This window comes from Nothoprocta perdicaria, unplaced genomic scaffold (genome assembly GCF_003342845.1).
Source record: "Nothoprocta perdicaria isolate Ctin4 unplaced genomic scaffold, notPer1 scaffold_54, whole genome shotgun sequence".
NCBI classification, from domain to species: Eukaryota; Metazoa; Chordata; class Aves; order Tinamiformes; family Tinamidae; genus Nothoprocta; species Nothoprocta perdicaria.
The window spans coordinates 2,135,162-2,159,370 of record NW_020455799.1 but is presented as its reverse complement, the minus strand read 5'-3'; the positions used below and the strand labels follow the sequence as shown (position 1 = coordinate 2,159,370).

Below are 24,209 nucleotides of genomic sequence, written 5' to 3'. Positions count from 1 at the left end.
CACCTGTATCAGGTTGTGAGTAGTCAAAAACATATTTTCAAGGCAAGTATTTAATCATTGTTCTCCTTTACCTAGAAGAGTGCTATGAAACACTTTAAGTAAGTGTGCAATCACAGTTCATAATATCAGAGTTAGCACTGAAATGGCCTGTTGTCCTTTTAGGATGTGACACACTAGATATGAGATTTTTCAAAATTTGAGACGTGAAGTCTTAAATTCATATTTACTTGCTAAAATAATTACCTGATTTGGGTGCAATTTCTCAACATTTCTGAAAACCAAGCTATTTATGTAGATACTCACTTCAGGATCCCTCATTTACAGAAATCCTTTTATTTATTTATTTATTTTCTTAAAGAGAAAAATGTTGCCTAGTGCACAAGGGATAAATATTCAAAACATGCCCTCAAAACCAAAGCCACACACTTTCTTTTTATTCTGATTTGCTCTCAATAAATACCCCATTTGCTCTTGCAAATGGAATAAGTAATCCCATGTGCATAAACTTAGCAGAATTTGCAACTCTACCACAAAAACTCATTAAACATATCACAAGTGTTTTCTATAATAAACAATTCCCCACCTCCAAGGCTGTTTGTGTTTCAATATAGACTACAAATATAAAAGGACAATTTACTGTATAGTTTTTTGACACATTTGGTTTCATATATATACACATATATATCTATAAACACACACATATAGAAATGTAAACAAAAATGTTCACATATAAAAATGTATAGCATCCATTCTTATTATAAATTTTTTTTAGTGTTGGACCTGGAGATATTCTGCATATCAGATATTACAGATGATTTTCACCCCATTTCTCATGTGGCCCCTTCTAATACAGAATTTACAAGAGATGTAAAAAGGAAAGCACTCATCTTCAAAACAGTTACCAAATCAATTCTTTCACTTGGCATAAAAACGTTTGTGTGAAATTAAGTTGGTTACATTTAAACACTGTGATAAATCTCAATGATGGTTGTGCTGTACTGCACATGATTTTAAAGCATTTTTCCTACTTTTTATAGGAACCTCGGCCTTCACAGTAAGGGAGAGCACTTTTACCCTCCATGCCAACAAGAAAAAAACAAATTACATTATCTGCCACTTTTATTGCAAGTAGGGCAAATTTCTAGAATAAAATGGTTTGTCTGACTACTAGGTGTCACCATTACTATATACACACAGAAGCTGAAGAATATTTCTTTGGCAAGAGAAAAATTTGTATTTCACAGAATTCTCTTCATTTTTATCTTGTTAGATTGACCTCAAAGAACTACTTAAAAACATCAAATGCAACTTTTTTTTTTTTAAGCTGATAGCATTAACTGCTTTGTAAAAGAATATAGTGTCATATTTAAATGGAAATAAGAACATGGAGTGTGGATGTATATATGTACACGTTTGAGCATCCTTTGTGCACATGCATATATAAGGCATACACAAACACTATTTTCTTATATGAAGCTGAAGATTTTTTGCTAAATTGGGTTAGAAACAAACTATACAGACACTGACTATTTTAAAGGGTTAAAGCACAATCTTTAGGAAAGCAGAGTTTTTAGGGACTAATGAGTCTAGTGTAGCAAAACAGATACATTATGTGTCAATACTGAAAATTGGTTGGCAGAGGTGGGCAAAGCATGGTAAGCAGAACAAGCAGGAAAGATTCCGTAGCAATTCTCTTGTTACAAAATGAAAAAGATGTCTGAAAATAGTGGAGGTAAAAATGTGCTATTGACCACACAGTTTCCTTAAATATTTTTAATACAATCTCCCATGTTAATTGTAATGGCAAAATAGGCTGTATACAGCACTCTCCCTTAGGTTTTGTTCACTGACTTAATGTGAGACAATTCCAAAATGAATCACTACTATACCTTTCTTCTGCGCTAGATATTCCATATATCCCTATGTACCTAAAAATACGCCTAATAATGATTAAAGGTAAGTGAAAAAAGATATTTTAGCACAGTAAGGTCACATTTACTATCTGTCTTCTCTCACCAAGAATCACGGCAATTAAATGAATACAAACATTTATATTTCATAATATTTTATAAGGTCTGTGATAAACAGCTTTTTCTCACTGGAAGATCAAATATGCTACCAACTGTAACCTTATCCACAAGCAAAGCTGTACAATGTAGTCTGGTTAAGTATTTAGATCTTATTACTGCTGAATATTTAATGAATGAAACTTATGGTTAGGTAAATGGTTCCATCTGTGGTGCTAAAAACAGAATATCTTCATGTATGAATAAACTTTGAACAGAAGTGGTTGAACAGTCTGTAATCATTTCAGTAGTCTTAAGATTTAAGATTCAACTGCTCATTTAACTGGAAGTGTTTATGTACAGTGAGCTGCATAGCAGAATAACAATTCTAGGAGCTGGAGAAGCTGTCTCTTGATCTGCATAGTCTGATTTGCTGCACACTCATTTTAAAGATGATCGGATACAGTTATTCTTAAGGGCAAATTCTCCCTACCCCATTGCCAATCTGAGCCAGATGGCATAAAGAGGGGAGTATAATCTTCTGTGAGATGGGAGACTATAAAGCTCTATGTGGAGATCACCCTTCAGCTCCCTCACCAAGAAGACAGTCAGTGAAGCCCTCAGGTCTTGAAGGGCAAAACAGAGCTCTCCTCCACAAGTATATATCTTTCAATGTGCACCAAAAACACGTATTTTAGCAGCGCCTGCTCTCTCCCTTTCCAGGGTAGGAGAGAGTTATTTCTAGAAACAATAAGAACTCCTGGAGCAAAACAGTCTCCGATAATTTTGTGGGGGAATAGTGCAACATTAGCAATGCCGGGCTGTACAGTTCCATCTCTGTAAAGCAGCCTTGCTTAGCATTTCTTTGAAACAAATCTATACTGATGCAGTTTTTAGGTTTACATTTTTACAAGCATTGATGTTAAAACTCAGTAAAACGAGTTGAGCTTACTACACATAATATGCTAGTTAAGATTAGGTTTTATATCTATTACAGGTAAAATTAAAATCCTTGAGATTTTTTATGTTATATATCCATGAGGGGTGTTACATTAAACCAAGGAAAACACTTGTGTGCCTTAAAAGCTGCATTTGGTGTAGCTCATGGTTGGTATATAAGGGTAAGTGATGAAGTCATCATAAAGAATCGAAGTGCTAGGCAGAAGAGTCAACAGCCGGGTGACATCTTCTGCATCTTAAAATTTTCTGCTATTTTTTCCGCTACTTGTTCCCCATCAGGACTGCTCTGCTAATGATAGTTACATTACAATCTCACTTACATACGCATACTAAATAATTTAATCTTAATGAATGTGATGTAAAGAATGTGACTTCCACAGAAATGCACATGCTCCCTTAAACCATCTATGATCTAAAATCCTGATAATTTTAGAGGCAATGTTTCTTTAAGATCCATCTCGTGCTTCCATATACTGCATGGCGGTGGCCAACAAAGAGCAACTCCATTAGCTGATGTGACCTATATCTTATTAAAATACAGCAAAGAAATACATCACCTATTTTCCTAATATTCTTTTCTCCAGACTTGCAATTTCTGTGGTTGTCACAGGGATTTATGTCATGATAAACGGGGAGAGCAGTAGATTGGGTGATTGTCTCATAAAACACATCTTCTCTCATTCACAATCTCTTCCAAGTTGTGGCCTCTGCTGCAAATGTTTAAAAGCCTCATATTTGTGTTTAAAGTGAGTGGGTTAAACAAATAAAATGTTACCATTCCATTTTTAATAAACTAACATTTTTATTTTTAAAATTCTAACAAAATGGTTGCAAACTTGCAAGTGCTTTTACGCTTCTGCAGGCAAGTATGATCCCTGCCATTTTAATACAAAGATCTGCACATACACTAGCTCCCCAAACATTCCAGGCTTTGAGTTAAATGAATTTATTTTGGTAGTGATGCAGTAAGGATGAGGCACGCGATGAAGAAGAAATTACATGCCATAACCTCACGTAGAAATACTGCAGTCTTACTGCTATAACAATGCAGGGCTATGTGTGGCTACAAAATGAAAAAGAACTATGTGCTTACATCCCCTTCCTGATTTTTTTGCAGCTATCTGAGAAAGATTTGATATTGTTGTTGTCTAAGCACATTTAAACTTCAGCTGAAATAACTGCCAAGTGATTCATGCCTATGTAGGTGAATATAACGATTGTATCTGGAGCCCCAGTGCGCCATTTTCATTTCACTTTAAATAAAAAACAAAATGTATCTATGTCAGTCAGTGCCCTTCTGCTGTACTCAGAGGTATCAAACAGGCTACAATTATGATTGTGAAGTGATTGTGTCACATTGGAGGAAGGTTTATTGCTTTTGAGTCTGCTAGGCAGTAACACATTCTGTTTCATATTACTCTTTATATCATTGTTTGGCTGTGACTAGAATAATCAAATGCCATCAAATCCTGTCAAATTCAATTTACAGTATTTTTCATTGAAGCAGGCTTTCTGCATTATATTTCCTGTTTTCTTTTTCTATGGCTACCATGGAATAGCAGCAGTAATCATCAGATTTACTTACAAAACCAACAGAGTGAAGACATATCTTGGCTATATTGGATACTTTATTTCTCTTTATACGTGGGAGGGACTTGATTTTTTTTTTCTTAATCAAACAATTTTAATCAAACAATTAAAAAATAGCAGACAAAAGGCTATGTCAAGAAAGTACAAATTTTTAAGGGACTACTGACGTGTTTAAGGCAAAAGTGAATTTATTTAATTATCATTGCTGATTCCTAAAAGGTAATTTGGTTCTCTCTCTTGTCAGCTGTGGCTGTACTGCAATAAAATGCCCAACTATTGCAAGCTCTGTGTGGGAGGGAATGTCCGGCCACCCAGCAGGCTTGCCAGGCAGATTTAGAGTTGGAAAGACCACGCTTGGACTTTAAATCTCTCTCCAGCACTTGGCTTGAGTTCTCTGTCCTCTTTCTGCTGCTATGCAAGACGGGACCTTCTGCCAGCTTTCAAGGGTCAACTGGCAGGACTGAAGTCAATGCTTTGCTATGCTGATATCTCCCTTAACAGAGCTATCTACATAGAAAAGCGACCACGCAATGCTCAGGAATTTCAAAGCACAGGGAATGAAGATATCAGTCAGGCACCTAGGCAGGGCAGCTCCAAGAAACAAAATAGACATTATTTAATGGAGAGATTGTAGAAAATAGAGCGACACTATTATTGTACTCCAGATTAATTACTCACAAATAGGAACATAATTCTGCTCTTAAAATTGATCTGTGTTAAGAACCCAGATACCATTTGGGGCTCTGAAAATCTTTCCAGCAATACTCAGTAACTCTTGTTTCCATTTCAAATTCTTCAATTGTCTGTCACAAAGGATTGAATGTCTATTAGCCTGGGTAAACACACTCTAAGGTAATCTATCTTTCAATTTTGTCTGTCTCGATTTTTTAAAAAATATTTTCACCTTTTTGTCTCAAATGACTTTTTGTCATTTTTATTTGAGGATTATGATTCTTGTCTTAGCTCTTTTTCTCAACCCTTACACCAACAGACTAGTGTCTTGCCTTAGTAGATAGGAGACAATAAACCAGGCAAACTTTACTATTTATGTCTACATTTGATTTTCACCTGATAATATATATCAAAGAGTACTGAAGTGTACACCTTAATAAGACTAGAAAACCTGAGGAGATAAAAGCACTTACCTGTAAATAAAGTAGTTAGTAATGATGCCATTTGGTTTCTTAGGTGGTGACCATCTCACTTCTATGCGCGCAGACCCAGTTGCTTTAATGATGGGTGGGCTCATTTCTCTTGGAGGTGCTTCAGCAGTTCTTGAGTATGTTCGGCCACCCACTCCACAGCCACCTACAGAACCAGAAATTTTCCTAGAGATGGCAGCTTCTTCCTCAACAAAAATGGTGGTTTTCAAAATTCAAAGTTTGAGAAAAAAACCAATTTCAAGTTGAACTATTGGCTGCATTTAGTGGATGAAAGCAGCAAATCTTACAAAGAAACAGTACAAGAGAACACTTCATGATTTTGTTGAAACAGAAATACATACACTAAAACACTTGCTGGTTAAGGATTCTTTCCCGTGTTAGTGTTATTAGAAAGTCCTTTCAGACACTGTCAGTGTCAAACCACAACTCTTACATGACCCAGATAAAGCCCCCTGGGCTCCCATAACTGCCTGTTGAATGTATAACAGTCTTCCCAGAGCAGTAATATAAATATTGAGGTAAGAAGCTTAAAATAATGAAAACTTTGGATAGAAATCTGAGGATTATCCAATTTGGATGTCACAGACATGCTATGACAGGAGTCATAGAATTCTTTTATTTCTCCCATTAGCATAAACTTTTATATGAGATGAAGTTCAGAACTGAGCATTTCTGAAGTAATCTACCAGAAATAACAGATAATACAGTGAAAACAGATGAATGTGGAGTAAAGAAGCTCCCACTGAAATGGTGCCTCATTTAACTTCATTGCATTATTAAACGCTCATTTAAATCAGTGCAACTGTACTGATGAGCTATTCCTGATTTACACCAGTGCAGGAGAGAAGAGAACTAATTCCTAGTTGTCATTTTAGAAAGATGTATTTCCATTGGATTATGTAGTATTGGGGCTCTTCTCTTGCATCCTTATGACTACCACTTCTTGTAGATGAACTGCTACAGAAATGACTTCGCTCTGTAGGCACATTTTCAAATATTATTAAGCTATCTGCATTGAGCTTTTAATGAAATGGTGTATATTACCCAAAATATTTTTATCTCCTTTTAAAATACTAAAGTATTAATGATATAACATGGAGAAATACTTAATGCTCCATTCTGTGCTAAGCTTTCTTTTTACTAGATAAACATTTCACACCATTTTAGAAATAAGATTTGAGCTCTCCATGTTGCAGAGCTGAATCTATTTGGCAAATTTCCATTCTCTTCCAGGCACAGAAATGAGTCATTTAAAATCATCTTACCATTCTGGCATGCTTGTATCCTTATCTCATACAGGGTGAAGGGATCTAGGCCATCCACAAAAACAGAATGAGCCTGACCTACTGGCTTCACCAGCAGAGCAGGACTGCTTGCGTTTAGTAAGATACTGTATTCCACAGGCACATTGACAATGAACAGCCCTGTTGTGAATGAGAGATGACCAGTGATTATCTGAAATACTAACAGTGCAGGACAAATTCAAAGAGGCGTTCACCACATGCAATTTTAAGTTCCAGTCCCTCTTGAGATTTTTGCCTACTCTTTCAGACACCGAACCCATTTAAATATAAATTGAAACAGATCCATCTGCAGATCACAACTAGAATATGGAGATTACAGTTCTAAAGACAATAAAAAAATCAAAATCCACTTCAACCAAGGCAAGTGGTACTATTGCCACCTCTGGGAAAGGGAGTGGAACTTTTCACTGGGAAGCAGGCATCTGTTCAGTTATTTCTTTATCTGGGAGGCGAGTTCAAAGTGACAGCTACTAAACACCATGCTTTTTTATGTATTGAGTCGTATGATCAAACAACTAAAATGCCACAATTTAGCAAATAAACCCGCATTAGCCCAGCAGCGGTATTTGAATTTTTCTCATCATCTTATCCCACTTTACTAGCAAAGTGTAACACAGTAGCCAGAACCCAAATATGTCTGTAAATATATAAAAATATAAAATTTCAGTTGATATGAAACATATTGTTTTAATTTTAGCTAAATAGAAATGAAAATTTTAGCCAGCTTGTTTTAATTCAAACATTTCTCCTTTCTATTCCTCTTCCATTCCTGTCACTTCCTAGTTTTCCAGTTCTCTTGAGAAGCTGGAAAATCAATTATTCCAACAGAACAAGCTAAGCCATATGCCATCCCCTCAGAATGACTGGCACAGATTCCTGGATCTTCTCATGATGGTCCTCTCACTTTTTTTTCTTTTTAACCCCCTTCCCAAACCTTGAAATTCTTCTAACTGCTGCAAATATATTAGAACTAACACCAAGAGTAAATATGCTCATCAGAAAAAAAAATATCTCAGGAAGTGAGCATGAAATTACAAATAAATCTAAGTAAATGCCCTGAAAAAAAGCAAACCAGCATTTGGTGGAAATTTCTCCCAGCATTCATCAGAGGCTAACATCAAAAGATCACTTTATAAGCTGAAAAAATGAAAAATATTCTTATACAATACAGAAACTTGTCAAAAAAGCTTTGCCTGTTTCAGAATACCCTTCAGCATCTGCAGCCAGTCTGAAACTACTACCTTGTGTGTTCTGATGACTGAAGGAAATGAAATGGGCATATTTGTTAAAGTCAGCTGGGAAACCACACGACTTGGTTAGTTCCAGAGTTCATAAATTTATGTCAGAATAAAAGGAACCGTAAAAGCACAAGTGAACCAATTTACCCTAAGTGCAAATGGCAGTTTTGTTATTTGGTGTCAAAGTTACCATGAGCACAATGACAACCTGCCATAACACATTTTCATGTTCACTAAAGAACAAGGATTTAGTTGGTTAATATTCCCAGCAATACTCTTTTTCATAATTTACAACAACTAGATGCTAATAGGTTATTTAACATTTATGAAGTTAAGATGTAATCAGAAAAACCCTGATTATCTTTACAAATAAAAAAGTTAAATTATTCTACTTTTTTCCTCTCCGACTTCATTTCACAGCAGGTGCACACTTTGCAATGGGACAAGTCAATCAAACTAAACCTCGTTTTTTTGTGGGCATATTTGGATAATGTTTAATGGACAGTTCTGTGCAAAACTCTGCAAATTAAGTTTGACGGCCCTGTTTATTTCAAAACTAGGGTAGCTCATAAAATAGAATTTGCAGCACAAGATGCTTAGAATTGAGAAAATAAAGCATTGGCCTGTTTTTACAGAATAGTGACCAAAAATCTATTTGAAGTCAATTGTTACAATTTACTGGAAAACTTAGTATGATGAAAGACTACACATCAATTAATGCAAAATAATTAAACTGCTTAATTTACAGTCAAGAAATACCAAAATAGGAATGTCTTTTTTTTAGTTAAAACCAAGTAAGAGAATAAATCAGGAAGTAACATTTTAACATTAAACTTCACACAATCAAAAATGTTTTAGCTGCATAATTATTTAAATTAAGTTATAATCCAGTTGTCTTATTCCGATTGTGTCAAGTGTTCACAGCAAGTCTGTGCAGGACAGTAAAAGCTGGAGATGCTGCCCACAACTTTGGACATGGAAAAAATTTGGCTTACACTGACATAGAGAATACAGCAATTCACGCTAAGGACCAAATTAATCCACTGGCTTAGCAAAAGTCAGAGCAATCTGTTAAACCAGCTTGATTAGTCCTCTGAAATAAAATAGAAACCACATGAGATGGGGAAGGTAAGCTAAAAGACAAATAAATATGTTCCCAAATACCAGATGGGAACCCAACAAGTTTGCAGCAAACAGGAATCCAGATATGTTATGCAACCATTATGCAATCATCACTCTCTGAATGTCGAGCATACTCAGATGCTGACAGAGTGAATACTCCAGCGTGATGAAAGGGGATGTTTTAATCCAAACGGTCATTGACAAATGAAGCAAAGAACCCAGCAGCAGAGGACAGAATCTTGCATCTTTTGAGCATGTTCATCTTTCATGGCCTTACCAGCAATCAAAGACATTCGGAAGGATCAGGTCCGTGGTTAGGGACAGTGAAGTGGTCAATGAGATGAAATGCAGGATGGCTACCTGCCTACCTATCAATAACATTTATGGATATGCCTTGGGAGATTTATGGGTTTTTTTCATTCAGCTTTTCTGCTTCAACCCATGCTACTAATAGTTGTTCCATAATAACTCTAACACATCCTTCTGCAGCATATCAGTGAAATGTACCGTACATTTGAGGTCTGTGCGCTGAGGCAATGCAACACAAGATAATGGGATACCTATTTCAGAAAATAAAGTCCTATATTCTGTAATGAGTGAGGTGTATCAAATAATTTTTGTGAATCCATCACTTTAACCACTGCTTGGCCGCCTTGCTGTTTAGCTAAGTCAGGAGTTTTGAAACACTATATATCCGTAAAGTTGTAAGACTTAGATACATAGTTTATGTTGTAACAATCATAATTGAAGCTACCCAAAAGAAAGCTCTGCCTAATATGATGCTCGTAATTAAACCTGAAGTTAAACATTTGATCCAAATTTCTTACAGCAGATAAGCAGATCAAATGCCAAAGGATCCCTGATGTCCACAGACAGGAAGACACTATGACCACTCGCCCATCAAGATTTTCTTAATAAAAAGCTTTCTTCTTTTTTTTTTTTTCCTCTCTCCTGTGGAGGATATCAATTAAAACAACTGTCTCCTCCAGAAGTGACCGCCAATACCTATAATTAAAGTCATTATTTCAATATAGTAAAATAACAAAAATCAGATCCAAAAAGTATTAAAAATGGTTCCAAAAAGTAATTACTTTGCACAATGACATAAATAAAGATAACAAGCTGAAGACTCTTCAGACTAATCCTACTGAGCTGACAATTTCTTTGATCCCATAGGTAGGGATGCATAGGAGCTGTTAATGGGATGTATGCCATGCTAGAAGATCAGAACCTCGAAGGAAATCTCCATGTGCATTTCTCCCAACGTCTTACTACTACTACAATAAGAGCACAAAGTTCTCAGAAGACACATAAAGCAGGATTATGAAGGGTCAGAAATTCATTTCATAGTTTCACCATGCATCTACACTTCTGCACACAAGGTTTATTTTAGCAGTAAGAATATTTCTCTGCTGTTCTACTATACCCCATTCCTGGGAGGAAAATTAGCTAGCAAACCTGAAAATAGAAAAGCATTTTTTTTGTTCTCCTGTCAAACTCAAAATGAATATATGAAGCAGTCCTTTTTTTTCTTATTTGTATACCTAAAGAATTTGTACTATAAAGGAGAGTTGGGGAGGAAAGAATTGAATCAGGAAGGTGACGTAGATGTTTGGAGAACATTCAGCACCTGGGAAGAAGGACACGTCCCCATCCCTGCCTGGGGGCACTGATCCCTGCAGCTGTATGAACACATTAAACATAGATCCTCTGCAGGGTCACAGCATCCAGTCTCCTCCTTATGCCTCTCTCTGATCCATGTGGCTTGAGGAACATATGAGTCCTTTTATAAAATCTTAATTCCAAAATAACAAAACAAACTACACAGAGCCTTATTGTCCATGCAGGCTTGTAACCTACTGTGGGTAACAGTAGTTGACAAAGCTGGAGAATAAGAGATCTAGAACAACAATGGCAAGTTTTCCTAGCAAGTACCCCACTTTTTAAAAGTCTATGCTTTTCCAATATAGTCTTATGTTTTAAATCTATTTTTAATGTTGCTGAATATTTTGGACCTTAAATTATATTTATTATCAAAACTATAATACAGGATGAGTCATTTTCCAATAAAATCAACTGTAGATTATATGCCACTCGAATTCACCTGCCTTCTGCTGGGTTCTAAATCCTTTCAGGCAGTAGGGGGAAAAGTTTAATTTAAGATTTTAATCTTTTTCATATATTATAGCATTTCTATAATGGATTTTGTGCTTCTGAAAACTAAAAGATTGACAGCTGAGGGTATTATAGATTTATTAATCATTGCTTAAATGGGTACGGTGAATGCTGCTAAGCACTGCCACAATGCTTGCTATCCCAGCCTTGAAGGCAAAATACGTTTTCTAGGTGACTTTATTGTTAATGCCATTGACTCTACTGTGGCTGCTCTGCAAGATGAGAATATCTTAAATAATTTGGAAGAAGAGACATTAAAAATTTCCCTGAGAGAATTAATTGATAAAACACATACTGTAGTTACTGTAGAATACAAGCATGCCTGAAGTTCCTAAAAACATGACAATTTTAGCTGAAAAGAAAGCAAATACCTATAAACTGGAAAATACTTTGCTAAAGATGAATTACACTAGAAAACAAATGTCCATTTACATTGCTTTCATTGTCCCACAGTAACTATATCATATCATTTTTATCTATCAGTAAAACATATTACTTAACCCGTGAGCTACCTTTATGAAATGGAACACAGTCTCTAACACAAAAAGACACTATTACTCAATAACTCATTTTTCGCCTACCTCTCTGGCAGGCCAAGACAATTTGGTAATGTTGAGAAGAAGAGAAAAAAGGAAGAAAACTATTTCTGAAAAAAAAAATCTGCAAAGAAACCTGCAAGATAATAGATCCACAGAACTCCATGGTGTCATGCTGAATTAAATTTGTTATTTCAGGTCAGCGGAAGCACAGGATTTCTGCATTACACTCTCATACCTTTGTTGAAAGAGGGCAGCACCGAACACCTGCAGGTCAAGTTGGCATTTTAACTGACAGTATAGCTACCAAGACATCAGCAACCCAAAACGTTTATCCTCAGCAATATTCCAAGCTAGTTTGAAGAGAAAACTTATTTTCAAAGTAATTGTTCTTTTCTATAATACTTCTGCTCAGTAATAATTTACAAGATCAAATTAGTACACCGACTTTCGACTAGCTACTCCTCACAATACCCATATCAAGTATACATGTCAATGTTATAAAAGAATATGTCTAGAGGAAGTAGCAGCTTTATTTAAATCATACAAATGATTTATTATTTAAATCATACAAATGCTAAAACTAAACACACACACACACACAAAAAAAAAAAAAAAAAAAAGACACCAAAACCCAGAATTGCTCAGTTGCCTGCCCAAATATCCTAATTTTTCCATCCCTTCATTTTGCTACATAGTACTACATAGAAACATGTTTTTACCTGGCATTTCCCAAGCTAGAAATATAGAATATGCATCAATTACTGTGACATTATATGGGACACGAATTTTATCTGGTGTTCCTACTGGTGTTTGTACAACGTATTTATCACTAGTGTTGCTGCCACCCCAAGTGCTGGCTTCCAGCTGGTAAACATATCTGCGCAAACACAAAAAGAGAATCAGTAGATACTACAATTAGAAGCTTTAGGCATATCTGTATTAGAACATTTCCCTTTTTCTCAATTTGAAGTGAACAGACTATATAATGGATACTATAAATACTGTGCTAGCAAAAATTTTCACCTTGAAGATTGCTTAAGATGAGCAAAGTGACTGCTTACTAGGCTAATACTTTTTATGCTAAAATTCACAATAGATTAAATAAAGAATAAAGGCATTGGCCAAAGAAACTGTCAAAAACAATTTCAGAACAGCTTAATAATATGCTTAATAATATTAACAGTTGCTATTTTTGAGCCAATATTCACAAAATTATCATAAACTCTGTACAGCTCTTTCTGCTACGTATGGACTTAAACCTTACTGCGTATAGTCCATGAAGAGAAAAAAAGACAACCAAGCACATCACCCCCCGAGGGAAAAAAATTTCATCCCACCTTAGAGTAATCATGACTTAGAAAAAGAACAAAAGAGATGTCATTTGAGCAGGGCAAGCCAATACCAGGAACCTCATGCAAGTGTTCTGTACCAGTCTCTAAGAAATTAACTAATAGGAGATCTTTCTCCTATTAAAAATAGCAACATATATTTTTGTGCATTTCACAAAAAAAAAAAAAAAAAGGTAATTATACATTTTGAACAGTTTGCTTACTATTATAGATCTTTTTCATGTCTTACCTATTGTTAGGCTGCAGGTTAGCATCTGTGAAATTCATGTCATGACCGCCACCCAAGAAAACCTGCTCTCCATCACGAAATAATTGGTACTGAGTAATGAGTCCGTTGGGTTTTGTAGGTTCGCTCCAATATAATTCCACTTCTGTGGAACTGACCACGATATGATGAGGTTTGGGCCATACTCCTGTTAATAGCACAGGGACATTGTGTTTTACTACATTACACCTAATTTTAACTATATTTTAACTACAAAGTTCTTTGCCTTCCCATGTATTATGCTGTGTCTTTCAGCAATGTAACATAAGCATAAAACATTGCTGGAGAGAATGACAGAATTTAACATACATTTTGAATTTAACCTACACTAAATCTAAGTAACTAGACAAGGTACAGGTTAATGGAGTATGAGGCCAATGGCTGCAGCCTTTTCCTGACCATGAGTTTCTGCATATTTGGGGTTTAGTTTTGTTAAGATAAACATCTGTTAACTTTAACCACTACTAATTTAAAGATGAACTTGGAAAAATGTCACAAAAACAAAGCAGAAATAAAGCACACCAGTATAAAGAGAGTGTTGAACATAAATATTCCCAAAAAAGGGACAAGTTCTCTCTCCTGAGCACTTTTACACATGAAAGCTTCATGTCAATTGTTTTTTCCCTTTTCAACGGTTACAAAATACAAGTGACCATCTTTTTGCAATCTTGCAAAAATACTTTTTCTATTACCATGAGGAGCAGCTTGCAACGTTCGACCAGAAAGTGGCTGACTAGAAGCACACCCAACAGACGTGCATGCAGTAAGCGTGAAGCTGTAATTGGTGTATGGCTGCAGACCTAGAAAAAAAAATGAAGTTTAGACTAAGAGGTTGACATAAAGCATTCCAAAAATTATGTCAGTAAAAAAAAAAAACAAAAAAACAAAAAACAAAAAACAAAAAACAAAAAACAAAAAAAAACCTTAAGGGAAAGTTAACTTTTAGTATTTTCACAAGTTTAAAATATGAACTATTTTTTGTTACCATTTAATTAATACAGAAGTAGGAGTACCTCGCTAATTTAAACACGTATCTTCTCATCAAAAGGCCTGACAAAGCAATTCATGAACATGTTTGCACTACAGTAGTTCTATGGATACTGCTCATCTAGATATACTTGAATCAGACTTAAATAAATGAAGCTACACATGCAGCACAGTCACACATCCCAGAGGTCAGACCAGATTAACTAGATGAGAATTTACCCAGTCTCTACAGTGCTTTTTGTTTCAGAACCACACTTAAAGCTGTACAAACTTCTTTAAAATTGGGCATCTCTATGTGCTTGGCCCAGATATTCCATCCTTCACTGACATCCATAGCAGTTTGGTATCTCACAGAGCCTTATATTAGAGCACCACCTCTTCTGCCCTAAGCCACAGCTCTGCGAGCTCATAGTTTAGCAGTTCAGACCCCCAGCTCTCAGGCATGATGTCCAGAATACATAGTCATGACAACTTGTGAAAGCCTGAGATGTGCCTTCCTTGGTATCACACAGTGCGCAGCTCCAACAGAGATGAAAGCCCTGGAGAGCCAGAACATAAGTCAGCTGCCTTAATTCAGAGGCTGCCTCTTTTCCGTGCTGTCCCATGCACCATTATTTGTATCTCTCTAATCCAGGTTGCCAGAAAAGGACGGAGAGAGGTCTTCAGGACTCAAGCAGAGTGGTGTTCGGTATCCAAACCACCCAAGGGCACCCAACTCGACCCAATTCAAAGGCTCCCAGTGGGCCAGCAAGCCCATGGGGGCTAGGCCGTGCTGGAGTCCGCGCTGCTGTGGCATCACAGCACTGATGGCCCCAAATGGGCTGACAGGGGGCTTGGGGGTTTTGTTAGCAGCAGGTTCAGAACAAGGGCTGCCCATGCTGAGACTCCCTGGCAATCCTGGGAAGAACGGAGGCAACAATCCTGTATACCTAGATGCTTTTTATTCTCCACTGGCAGAGGCAGTTACTGCCCTGAACGGGACAGCACTACTGTGTATAAATGAGCAAGTCATTCTGTAACATAGGCTGTCTCATCATGCTTATGCAAAAGAGGCTGAATTAGGATTATATAGGTGAGTTCACCAGGATCATACAAGTCAGATTTTAAGTGCTTTTCTCTGTGACCTAAATAACATATTTCTGATGTAGCTCGTGTGCCTAACTGTAAATACTTCAAGCACAATGCAGTTCATCATCAAGAAAAAAATAAATGGGCAAGAGCTTTGTTTATAAATAAATCTTTGTTTATAGCCAGGAATGAGTTATTTTAATAAACATATATTAGATGCAAATATAGAGAAATAATAAGCAACTGTTATGTATGGAAGTGAATGGAAAACACGCAGTGTGCTTACAAATTGCACAAGACATGAAGGGGAGAAAATAAGCAGATGACTGAGAGGGACAGCCCTGACTTAACCTAACCATGAACTGGGAGAGAAGAAAAATCATCTGAACACTCGGTATAAAAGTAAGAAGGGAGGAAATGACAGTTGCAGACCAGAGAGAGGCAAAGGCATGGAGGAAAGCCAAGTATTTAACATTTCAGGACAGAAAAGATTACTGTGGCAACAAATTGCTTGAATTCCCCTAAAGGGAGTCATGTTCACTTTTAAAGGAAACATGCATAATAAAGCAATACTCATTTACAACTACACTTTAAAGAGAAAAATGAATGTTAAAAAAAAACACATGGTTTTCCTAAATTTATTGGCCGAATTCTGATACCTGAATCCTCTACTCATACATGAAGTAGCTAGTTAGAGCAAATTTTTACCTTGATTATTAAAGCATTGCATTAAAGGCCTTGTCTTGTATGTGCTTCGAAAATCTTTGCGCAAATCTCTGTGTGTGATTAATATTAAAAATAACAAATAAGCTAATCTTGAAACATAAACAGCTTCTCACTGTCCCGATTTCTTTATTTGACTGTTCACTAGAGGATACTCTCCTCCTTCTCTTCCTTAGTCTATGGGTTGTTTTTTTATTTTTAAGCTTTGCAGTCTATTTTATTATTGCAGCATTTGTTTTTTTCCAAAAGGGCTGCAAAATACTTTCTTAAAACTGCATCATCTCATTAGCCAATCAGTTGGTTCTGACACTGTTTGTCTTCATCTGTGGACAGAGCTGGAACAAGGACAGTAATTAGCTTCCAGGCTAATGCTCCTGGGTCCCAGCACATGAATTTTATTCGGGAGGATGTCAGTTAGGTGACCAAAGCCTCTTGCAACTCCTCAACTCCCAGAGCTTCCTTAAGATAAAAGCTACTAACGATTCAGAGCTGCAATGGCCATAGGCTTGACCAATGACAACACAGCTGAATCTCCATTTTTCACAAACCTGAAAGGAGAACATTTTTAATGAAAGAATCTCAAGCTCAGGCACCAATCAGTGCCTCGAGTCTTATTTATTTCATGCCTGGTTCTTACTTAAACATAGAATCATAGAATCACAGAATGCCCAAGGTTGGAAGGGACCTCAGAGGTCATCGAGTCCAACCCCACTGCACACGCAGGGTCACCCAGAGCACGTGGCACAGGGCTGCATCCAAGCGGGTTTTAAAGATCTCCAAAGAAGGAGACTCCACAACCTCTCTGGGCAGCCTGTCCAAACATGACTGATCGTACATATTCTTGATCAAGTCTCTTATCTGGGGTATGATCTTTAGTCTATGGAAAAATGGCAGTTGAGAAGACTCCTTGCTTCAGACCTATTGCTGGTGCTGAAGAGGGCACTCTAAGCTCTCTTTTAAAACTCCCCTAATTATTTTCTTCACTGTTACCCTCTGCCTGGCCTCCAGTGCGGAGCGTTAGCAGTCCCATTTGTAAAGCAGTAGTAACACAAAGTGAAACAATGCCATAACTGTCATCCAAATTGTTCTGTACAGGGTAGTGGAAGTGTTCAGTAATAAATGATATAAAAAGGTCTTTTATTGACAAGCTGCCATGTGCTGTTTGCATTAGAGAATATGAGAAGATGATGGCTGCTGCCCCTAGGTCCCTGTGGCATTCAACTCAGTGAGATAGCAGAAAATGCTTCAGTTTGCTTAAAGCATTGATAACACCTCTAAATAATTAACTGAGAACTTCCTGTCTTCAATTACTTAATGCTTTTTTTTTAACATCTTGAGAGGATTATAAGCAATTTATGGATTTCACATGATGAGCACATTCACTGCTATTCCCACAAAGCATTTGTGGGATCATGTTTCCAAAGCTTTGATGTAATTAAAAATAAGCAGCAAGACAATGGTGCAGTGGCAAGGTGCTAGCCTTCTCGTCTGTTATTTGCGTGGCCCTAGATTCAAAGTCTCAGGAAAGACTAACACTACAGCTTCATTAATGTTCAACTGCTGCTCAGGGAAAAGCAAATGTTTTTGAAAAAAAAGAATAAAAGAAGATGAGAGAAGATGAGGAAATCAAAACATATCTCCACAGGGGATAAGACAATAGTTAGTTCAAACATTTGAGATTATATATGAAATAAATTTGATTGTTTTAGCTCATTCTTTGAATTTAGAGAGCAATAATTATGCACATTGCAAAATCACTGCCATCAATTCTATGTTATTACCGAAGGAAGCTCCTGCAGAAAAAAACACAAGATTTGATTATGGCTGTCAGGAGGAATGATCACTTATTTCGCTCCTAGCTCAACATGGCAGCATGGACCATGGCTTAGTGGAAGAAGCACACAAAAAGGAAACAGGCCCTCACTTCTCAGGAGGTAACTTTATTTCCTCCACCTTACAACTGGTAAGAAAAAATGTGTTGTTTGCAATAAAAACTTATGACAGATATGCTGTATAGGTTTGTCCTAAGCCAACTTTTGTTCTTTGAGTGGCTATCATGTAGTTTCTGTAATATGAATCTCCAACTTTTCTACCCAGAATCCTCAAATTGATCAATAAAAGAAGTTGACAGCGACCTCTGTCAAAGGCTGAAAAAAAAAATCCCCCAAAGTTAATCTTCCCCTCTTACATTTAACAGAAATATTTCCAAGTAAAATTTTGCTTCACAGTCTGAGTCCAGAATATTCTGCCTTCTGTTTTCCTTTCTATTTGTCTCAGCCATGAAGTACTAGAAGCTTCTTGTTCTTGCACAAGAGCAAGTGTGAATATACACTGCATATTCACAGCAGACCTGTGACTTCAACCATATTACTAAACATTACTATAGGTAAACCAGAGCTGGATCTGAGTGAAAGCAGGACAAGCGTACACAGACTATATGGCATCTCAGGATTACCACAAAGAATGCACTGGAATCAAGTTAGACAGATTTATTTTAGAATTTGCAAGTTAGAACCATTAAAATTTTATCAAATAATACCCAGGAACGAAAGAGTCTGAAGAAAACAAGTTTAAGATATGTGAAGTCAGGACAAAGCACTTCTAAACTGTGTACAAAGCTGCAAATATACTGACAAGTGGCAGTGTCAATATGTTAATAATATCTTATATCTTAAGGACAGGACTTTATCCTCTCAGAGAGCTTTGCCTCCTTACCTGATACTGTATGCTGCATTTTGCTTGCAGTGTCAGTGTGTATCACCCCTTTCCCGACTTGACTGATCTGGTACTCTCTGATGATACCATTTGGTTTCTTGGGTGCAATCCAGCTTACATGTAATGCTGTTGAGTTCAAAGCACTGACTGCTGGTGGCTGAACACTCTCTGGGACTCCTTGAACAGTGACGGCAACTACCTGAAGACATATGAATTAAACAGCAATTTAACGTAATAGTACACTAGATACCATGATCAATGAGAACGTCACTTTTGTTTTAAAATGTTGTTTGGCCTGGCATATCATTACCAAGGGCCCGGCGAACTAGTTACTTTTTTCCTCCTTTTTCACAATGAAATCTGACCTTGAATACATTATAGAAGTCTATGTCTACGATTTATCACAACAGGTTCACCACATTTTAGCTGCAGTGTATAGCACTGGGTGGAACAACAAAAACTGTCTTGCTTGAAAACTCTTGATAACTCTCTTCCATATGGTTTGTCAGTGTCTCTGCATTTTAACTGCCTGATTTCATATATTTTAAGTACCAGTAAATATGGGGCTAAAACTCCACATATCCCTGCCAATCTGAACTCTCAGTTCAAAGCTATTTGCAAATTCACATTTTTCTAAAGAAACCAAATAATTAGAAATATATAATACTTGTTAAGCTCTTCTGGAAAGAAGTAGAAAGAAAAAAAAGTGTCTAGTGACTTCTACAGAGGCATTTCCAAATTACACTGGTTTAGTAAGTGAATCAGACCTTTTTCACTTTGATGAACACTTTTCTTTTTCTATAATTACCACCATAAAGTATTTATATTATGCTCTAGATACAAAATGGGTTCTCCATAACACACTATCTTAGCATATTTGATAGAATCAGTCAATACTTGTAGGCTTCACTGTTTATAACAGTAAACTACTAAATTACAGACAAGTTGGAAATAAGGATTTATTAGTTTAGATTAATTGTTGGAGCACCTGTGACTACATAGCTTCCCAACCAGTGTACAAGTAGAGGTCTCTGAGATAACTCCATCTCTCTGTGTCAGTGTCCCTTTTCGATTTGCACAACCAACAAAAACATTTAAATGCTTGATAAAAAATCAGCTTTTGAATACCACATATATTGTAATTACAAAGACCAGAATTAGCCATTATTCTCCATCTCTGCCCTACAATCTTCAGCTTGCACTCCTAGAAATTCATGTCCACAGAGGTCAGGATATTACTGTGATAAAGACGTCACTTAAGAACCAGCTTTTCTGAATGAGGAAAAAGGCAGGTGCTTTGTGAAATGGAAACTAGAGCTGGTTAAAAATAGTAATGTTAGTGAAAGGCACCTGTGATTTAAAGCAATAGAAGAGAAAATGAAACAGTGCCAAAGGGAAAGCAGAAAATCTTTATGATTAAAACAGAAGGACAGGCAGGCTATGCAGAAAGGGAGTGCACAGCCTGAAGTAGGTGCAGATGTGAGAACCAGAAAAGGGTAACACAGATGGAGCATTCTCTTAGAAAGTAGTCTGTAGGAGGCTTGGAGTAAGAAAGAATTGATAGATTGGAGCTGAAGCAGGTAGCCTAGAAAATACCAAGAGAAAAATGCCATAAGTATCTTTGGGAGAAACAAAGACTTAATTTTGAGCCTTAGACAATGTGCTTTTTAACATTCTTTGCTGTTTCTCTCTTGGGTAGCTTCCTACTTAACAAACATCAGTTCCTACAGTGCAATTTCAGTTTTGCTACGATTAAGATACTTCTTGCTTTGTCAGCTTGCTTGTATCAGGTTAAGATTCCAAATAATCACCTGTCAGTGGTTGCATCCAAATAAGGTTATTGATGTTTTTCACTTAGTTACTCGATAGTCTTTGCTAATGTCTTCAAATTACACCTTTCCAAAAGCATTTTTACATTACCCTACTGGCTGATAAGAGTCTGGCACAAATTCCATAAAGACCAATTCACTAACCTTGCTGCTGTCTGTGCAACCAGCAACAGTGCAGGCTCTTAACTGATATGAATATTCTTGATATGGCTGGACACCACCCGTGTCTCTGAAGCTCATTTCAGTTCCTCTAAAACGTTCAATTCCATTTCGGAGAATAATATAGTGAGTAATAAGACCTATCCCAGAAAGAAAGTTTTCTGTTTTCATTACCTGAGAAATACTGAGAAATGCATGATAGCATACCAGAATAACCTCATTATCTGCACACAGAGAATACTAAACAAAATCTCTAGATCACTTTAAAAGGCATTTGTCCCACTTAAACAGTTAATGCCAATTAACAGTTACTCTGCTCAACCTGTACATCAACATCTCTGTAGATCTCAACATCTCTTAAGAAAGTTATTTCAACTAATGGAGCTATTCCAAATTTTCTCACTGTTTTAGAGTCATAACCAAAGTGTCCTGAAAGAAATAAGAGTATCAAAAACCCCAAAGAATACATTTTATAACATGAATTTTGTTCAGATTTGCCAATGAATTATTATAATCATTTTCAAAGGAAGGCTTCCGGGTACTTCTTAGGGACTTACTTCACTTTCTATAAAAAGTTAAAACCTACCTTTTTATGATAAAAACAAACTCAATCTACAGTCAATTCTTCTTACAAAGTCTAAGCATATGTACATTTCAGTGCCAGGGAGTAATTAGGAAATGTTTTGTGATTTTGAAACGCTGTCATAAATGGCAAAATATGCATTTTTTTAACATATAACAATACCATTTGGTTGAAGTGGTTCTTCCCAGTTTAGAAGTATTATGTCTTCCCTGTTATCCACTTTGGCCCATTTCGGTGGACTTACACCTTGCGGCACATCTTGCTTAGTGGTTGCTCTGCTAATATCACTGAAGCCTCTTCCATAGCTATTCCAAGCAGCCACTCTGTACTCATATGTGACAAAAGGTTCAAGGTTCAGATCTAGAAAAGGAAAGTTACATACGGATATTCTCTCTTTTTTTAGTTTTTTTTTTCTTTAAATCAAAACACTTCTATCAATGTTTGTGATAGCACGTTAGGCTGTTCTTGAAATTGCTACCCAGTTAATTTCACAGATTATTCTTAAAGAACATTACTTCCCTACAACAGTTTCACATTGGATTAGAATACTTTATGCCATTCAGGATATCTTTTTCTCTAGAATGAATTAAATACACTAGCAAGGCACTAATCTGACATGCCCTTTTCCTTACCTGTAAATGAATATTGGTCTGGGTTTCCTGAGTAGATAATCTCCTCTTCAGCTGGACACACACCTTCCTTTGTCTCCTTTTCTGTAGCATTCTGTGAGCCTTTTATCCATGCACAGATATTTTCCCTAGAGTCAAAGTCACACTTTCCACAATATGCTGTTGCTTCCATGGATAAAGGACAGAGGACACTAGCCTTGCATTCTTCTTTTACCTAGAGAACAAGCATACAATTTCAATGTATTTTCCCCATCTTCCTTTCTTTACAAACACTTCTATTTGTATTTCTCTGTTTTTAAACAATATACAAGTGATGCAACCACACTGAGTATCTTGGCATTTATAGCATATGAAAAACTCAGTCTTGGGCCTGTCCACTCTCTCTGATGATTAAAGCTTCCATAATCCTTCCTAAAAGAAACAGAATTTTCTTTGCAGAGTCCCTGCACAAAAACATGACAAGCTTTAAGCACTGGGCCCCCAAACAGTTAGGTCTGTAGAAAGAAGAAAAGTCTAACATCAAACGAGAAGGACGGGATTTTATCCCATAAGAACATCCCTGCAAAGGTCGATATCCATTGGCAAATCAGTAGCAAGCCCCATCCTGCCATGCAGCCTTCCAGCTGTGTAGAAAACAAGCTCTGTGCAATTCCTTGGCATCTTTTGAGAAGTGAGGACCCTATTCATGAGCTGTATTAACCATGCCTCAAACACAGCACTCCTAAACAGTAGTTCTGCTGCAATAAGATGACGTGCATCAATGTTGAGGCAGATGCAAGTTTCAACCCATGAAGAACAATTCACAGAAATAGAAATATACCCTGAACATCTACAAATTTTTATGAAAAATCATGAAATAAGATTTCCACTGGACCATAAGCTAAAGTACAATAACTCTTATAAAACATGGGCTGTTACAGGAAGAAATGTACTGCAGTCTTTGATTTAAGTATTTCTGCCCATCATGCCACAAACTTTATATGGGAACACAAGTAGTTCACATCTAATGCTTCCTTTATGCACATTGTGAAATTATTGTGTTGGATAACTATGAAGTGTTAGGTAATTTTATTTTCCAAACTTTGCATTTCTACAGAAATTACATTGTGACAGATATCAATATAAGAATGTATGATACAGACGAGTTGTTTTCACAGATAATGTACAGCGTGGCTCCGGGACCTGTCTCCTTTGAATATTAGTAATCTATACATATTATCAGAAAGGCAGCACTGCTATCTCTCTTCTCCTGAGCTACAAAGCGTTCCCTTTGCTTATGTGTTGCATCCAAGGCATGGCTCGAGCACGTTATATTCCAGAATTCATTAACCTATTGTCAGCCATTTTGCCTTGCATAAACTAACCAACGCGCCTGGAGCCGGAGCTGACTCATCACAACGCGTGGATTCGCTCTGGGAGAAAATTATTCATTCAGTCTGAAAATGAAGTGACATGAAAACCTTGACATGAAAAGGAGAAGGTGGAAGAAATATTTGTGTATTATCTTGGGAGGCAAATGAAAACAATACGAAGGCACCTCTATGGTGCTGGATTTGGTCCATTTTTCTTTCTCTCTCAGTGATAAATTCCACAATATCTGATTGCCATATTGTTGAATTTACAAAAGCCCTTTCTCTTCCTCCTATACCCACTTTCTCTAAAACGCAAGTGTATGAATAAATATCAGTGTGTGTGTGTATATATATATATGTTCATCATGCTTTGGAGGTTGATTTTCTTAAACAAAAAATGAAATAACAGTTGACTGTTTTTAAAACTTAGATGCAACAGCAAGGTGCTACATC

At 36.6% G+C, this 24,209-nt stretch overlaps 1 protein-coding gene across 1 annotated transcript in view; it reads right to left on the bottom strand.

The window, feature by feature from the left end:
* The window catches only part of USH2A (usherin), a 336,721-nt gene that overhangs the window by 49,021 nt on the left and 263,491 nt on the right, over positions 1-24,209 (bottom strand). Inside the window, exons 51-59 of the mRNA XM_026048437.1 lie at positions 22,408-22,618; positions 21,938-22,135; positions 21,178-21,332; positions 19,205-19,403; positions 14,404-14,511; positions 13,676-13,859; positions 12,817-12,974; positions 6,985-7,143; positions 5,702-5,864 (exon numbers count right to left, since the gene is read on the bottom strand). Of these exons, the coding sequence (XP_025904222.1) occupies positions 5,702-5,864; positions 6,985-7,143; positions 12,817-12,974; positions 13,676-13,859; positions 14,404-14,511; positions 19,205-19,403; positions 21,178-21,332; positions 21,938-22,135; positions 22,408-22,618 (1,535 nt within the window). The remainder of the gene's footprint in view (positions 1-5,701; positions 5,865-6,984; positions 7,144-12,816; positions 12,975-13,675; positions 13,860-14,403; positions 14,512-19,204; positions 19,404-21,177; positions 21,333-21,937; positions 22,136-22,407; positions 22,619-24,209) is intronic.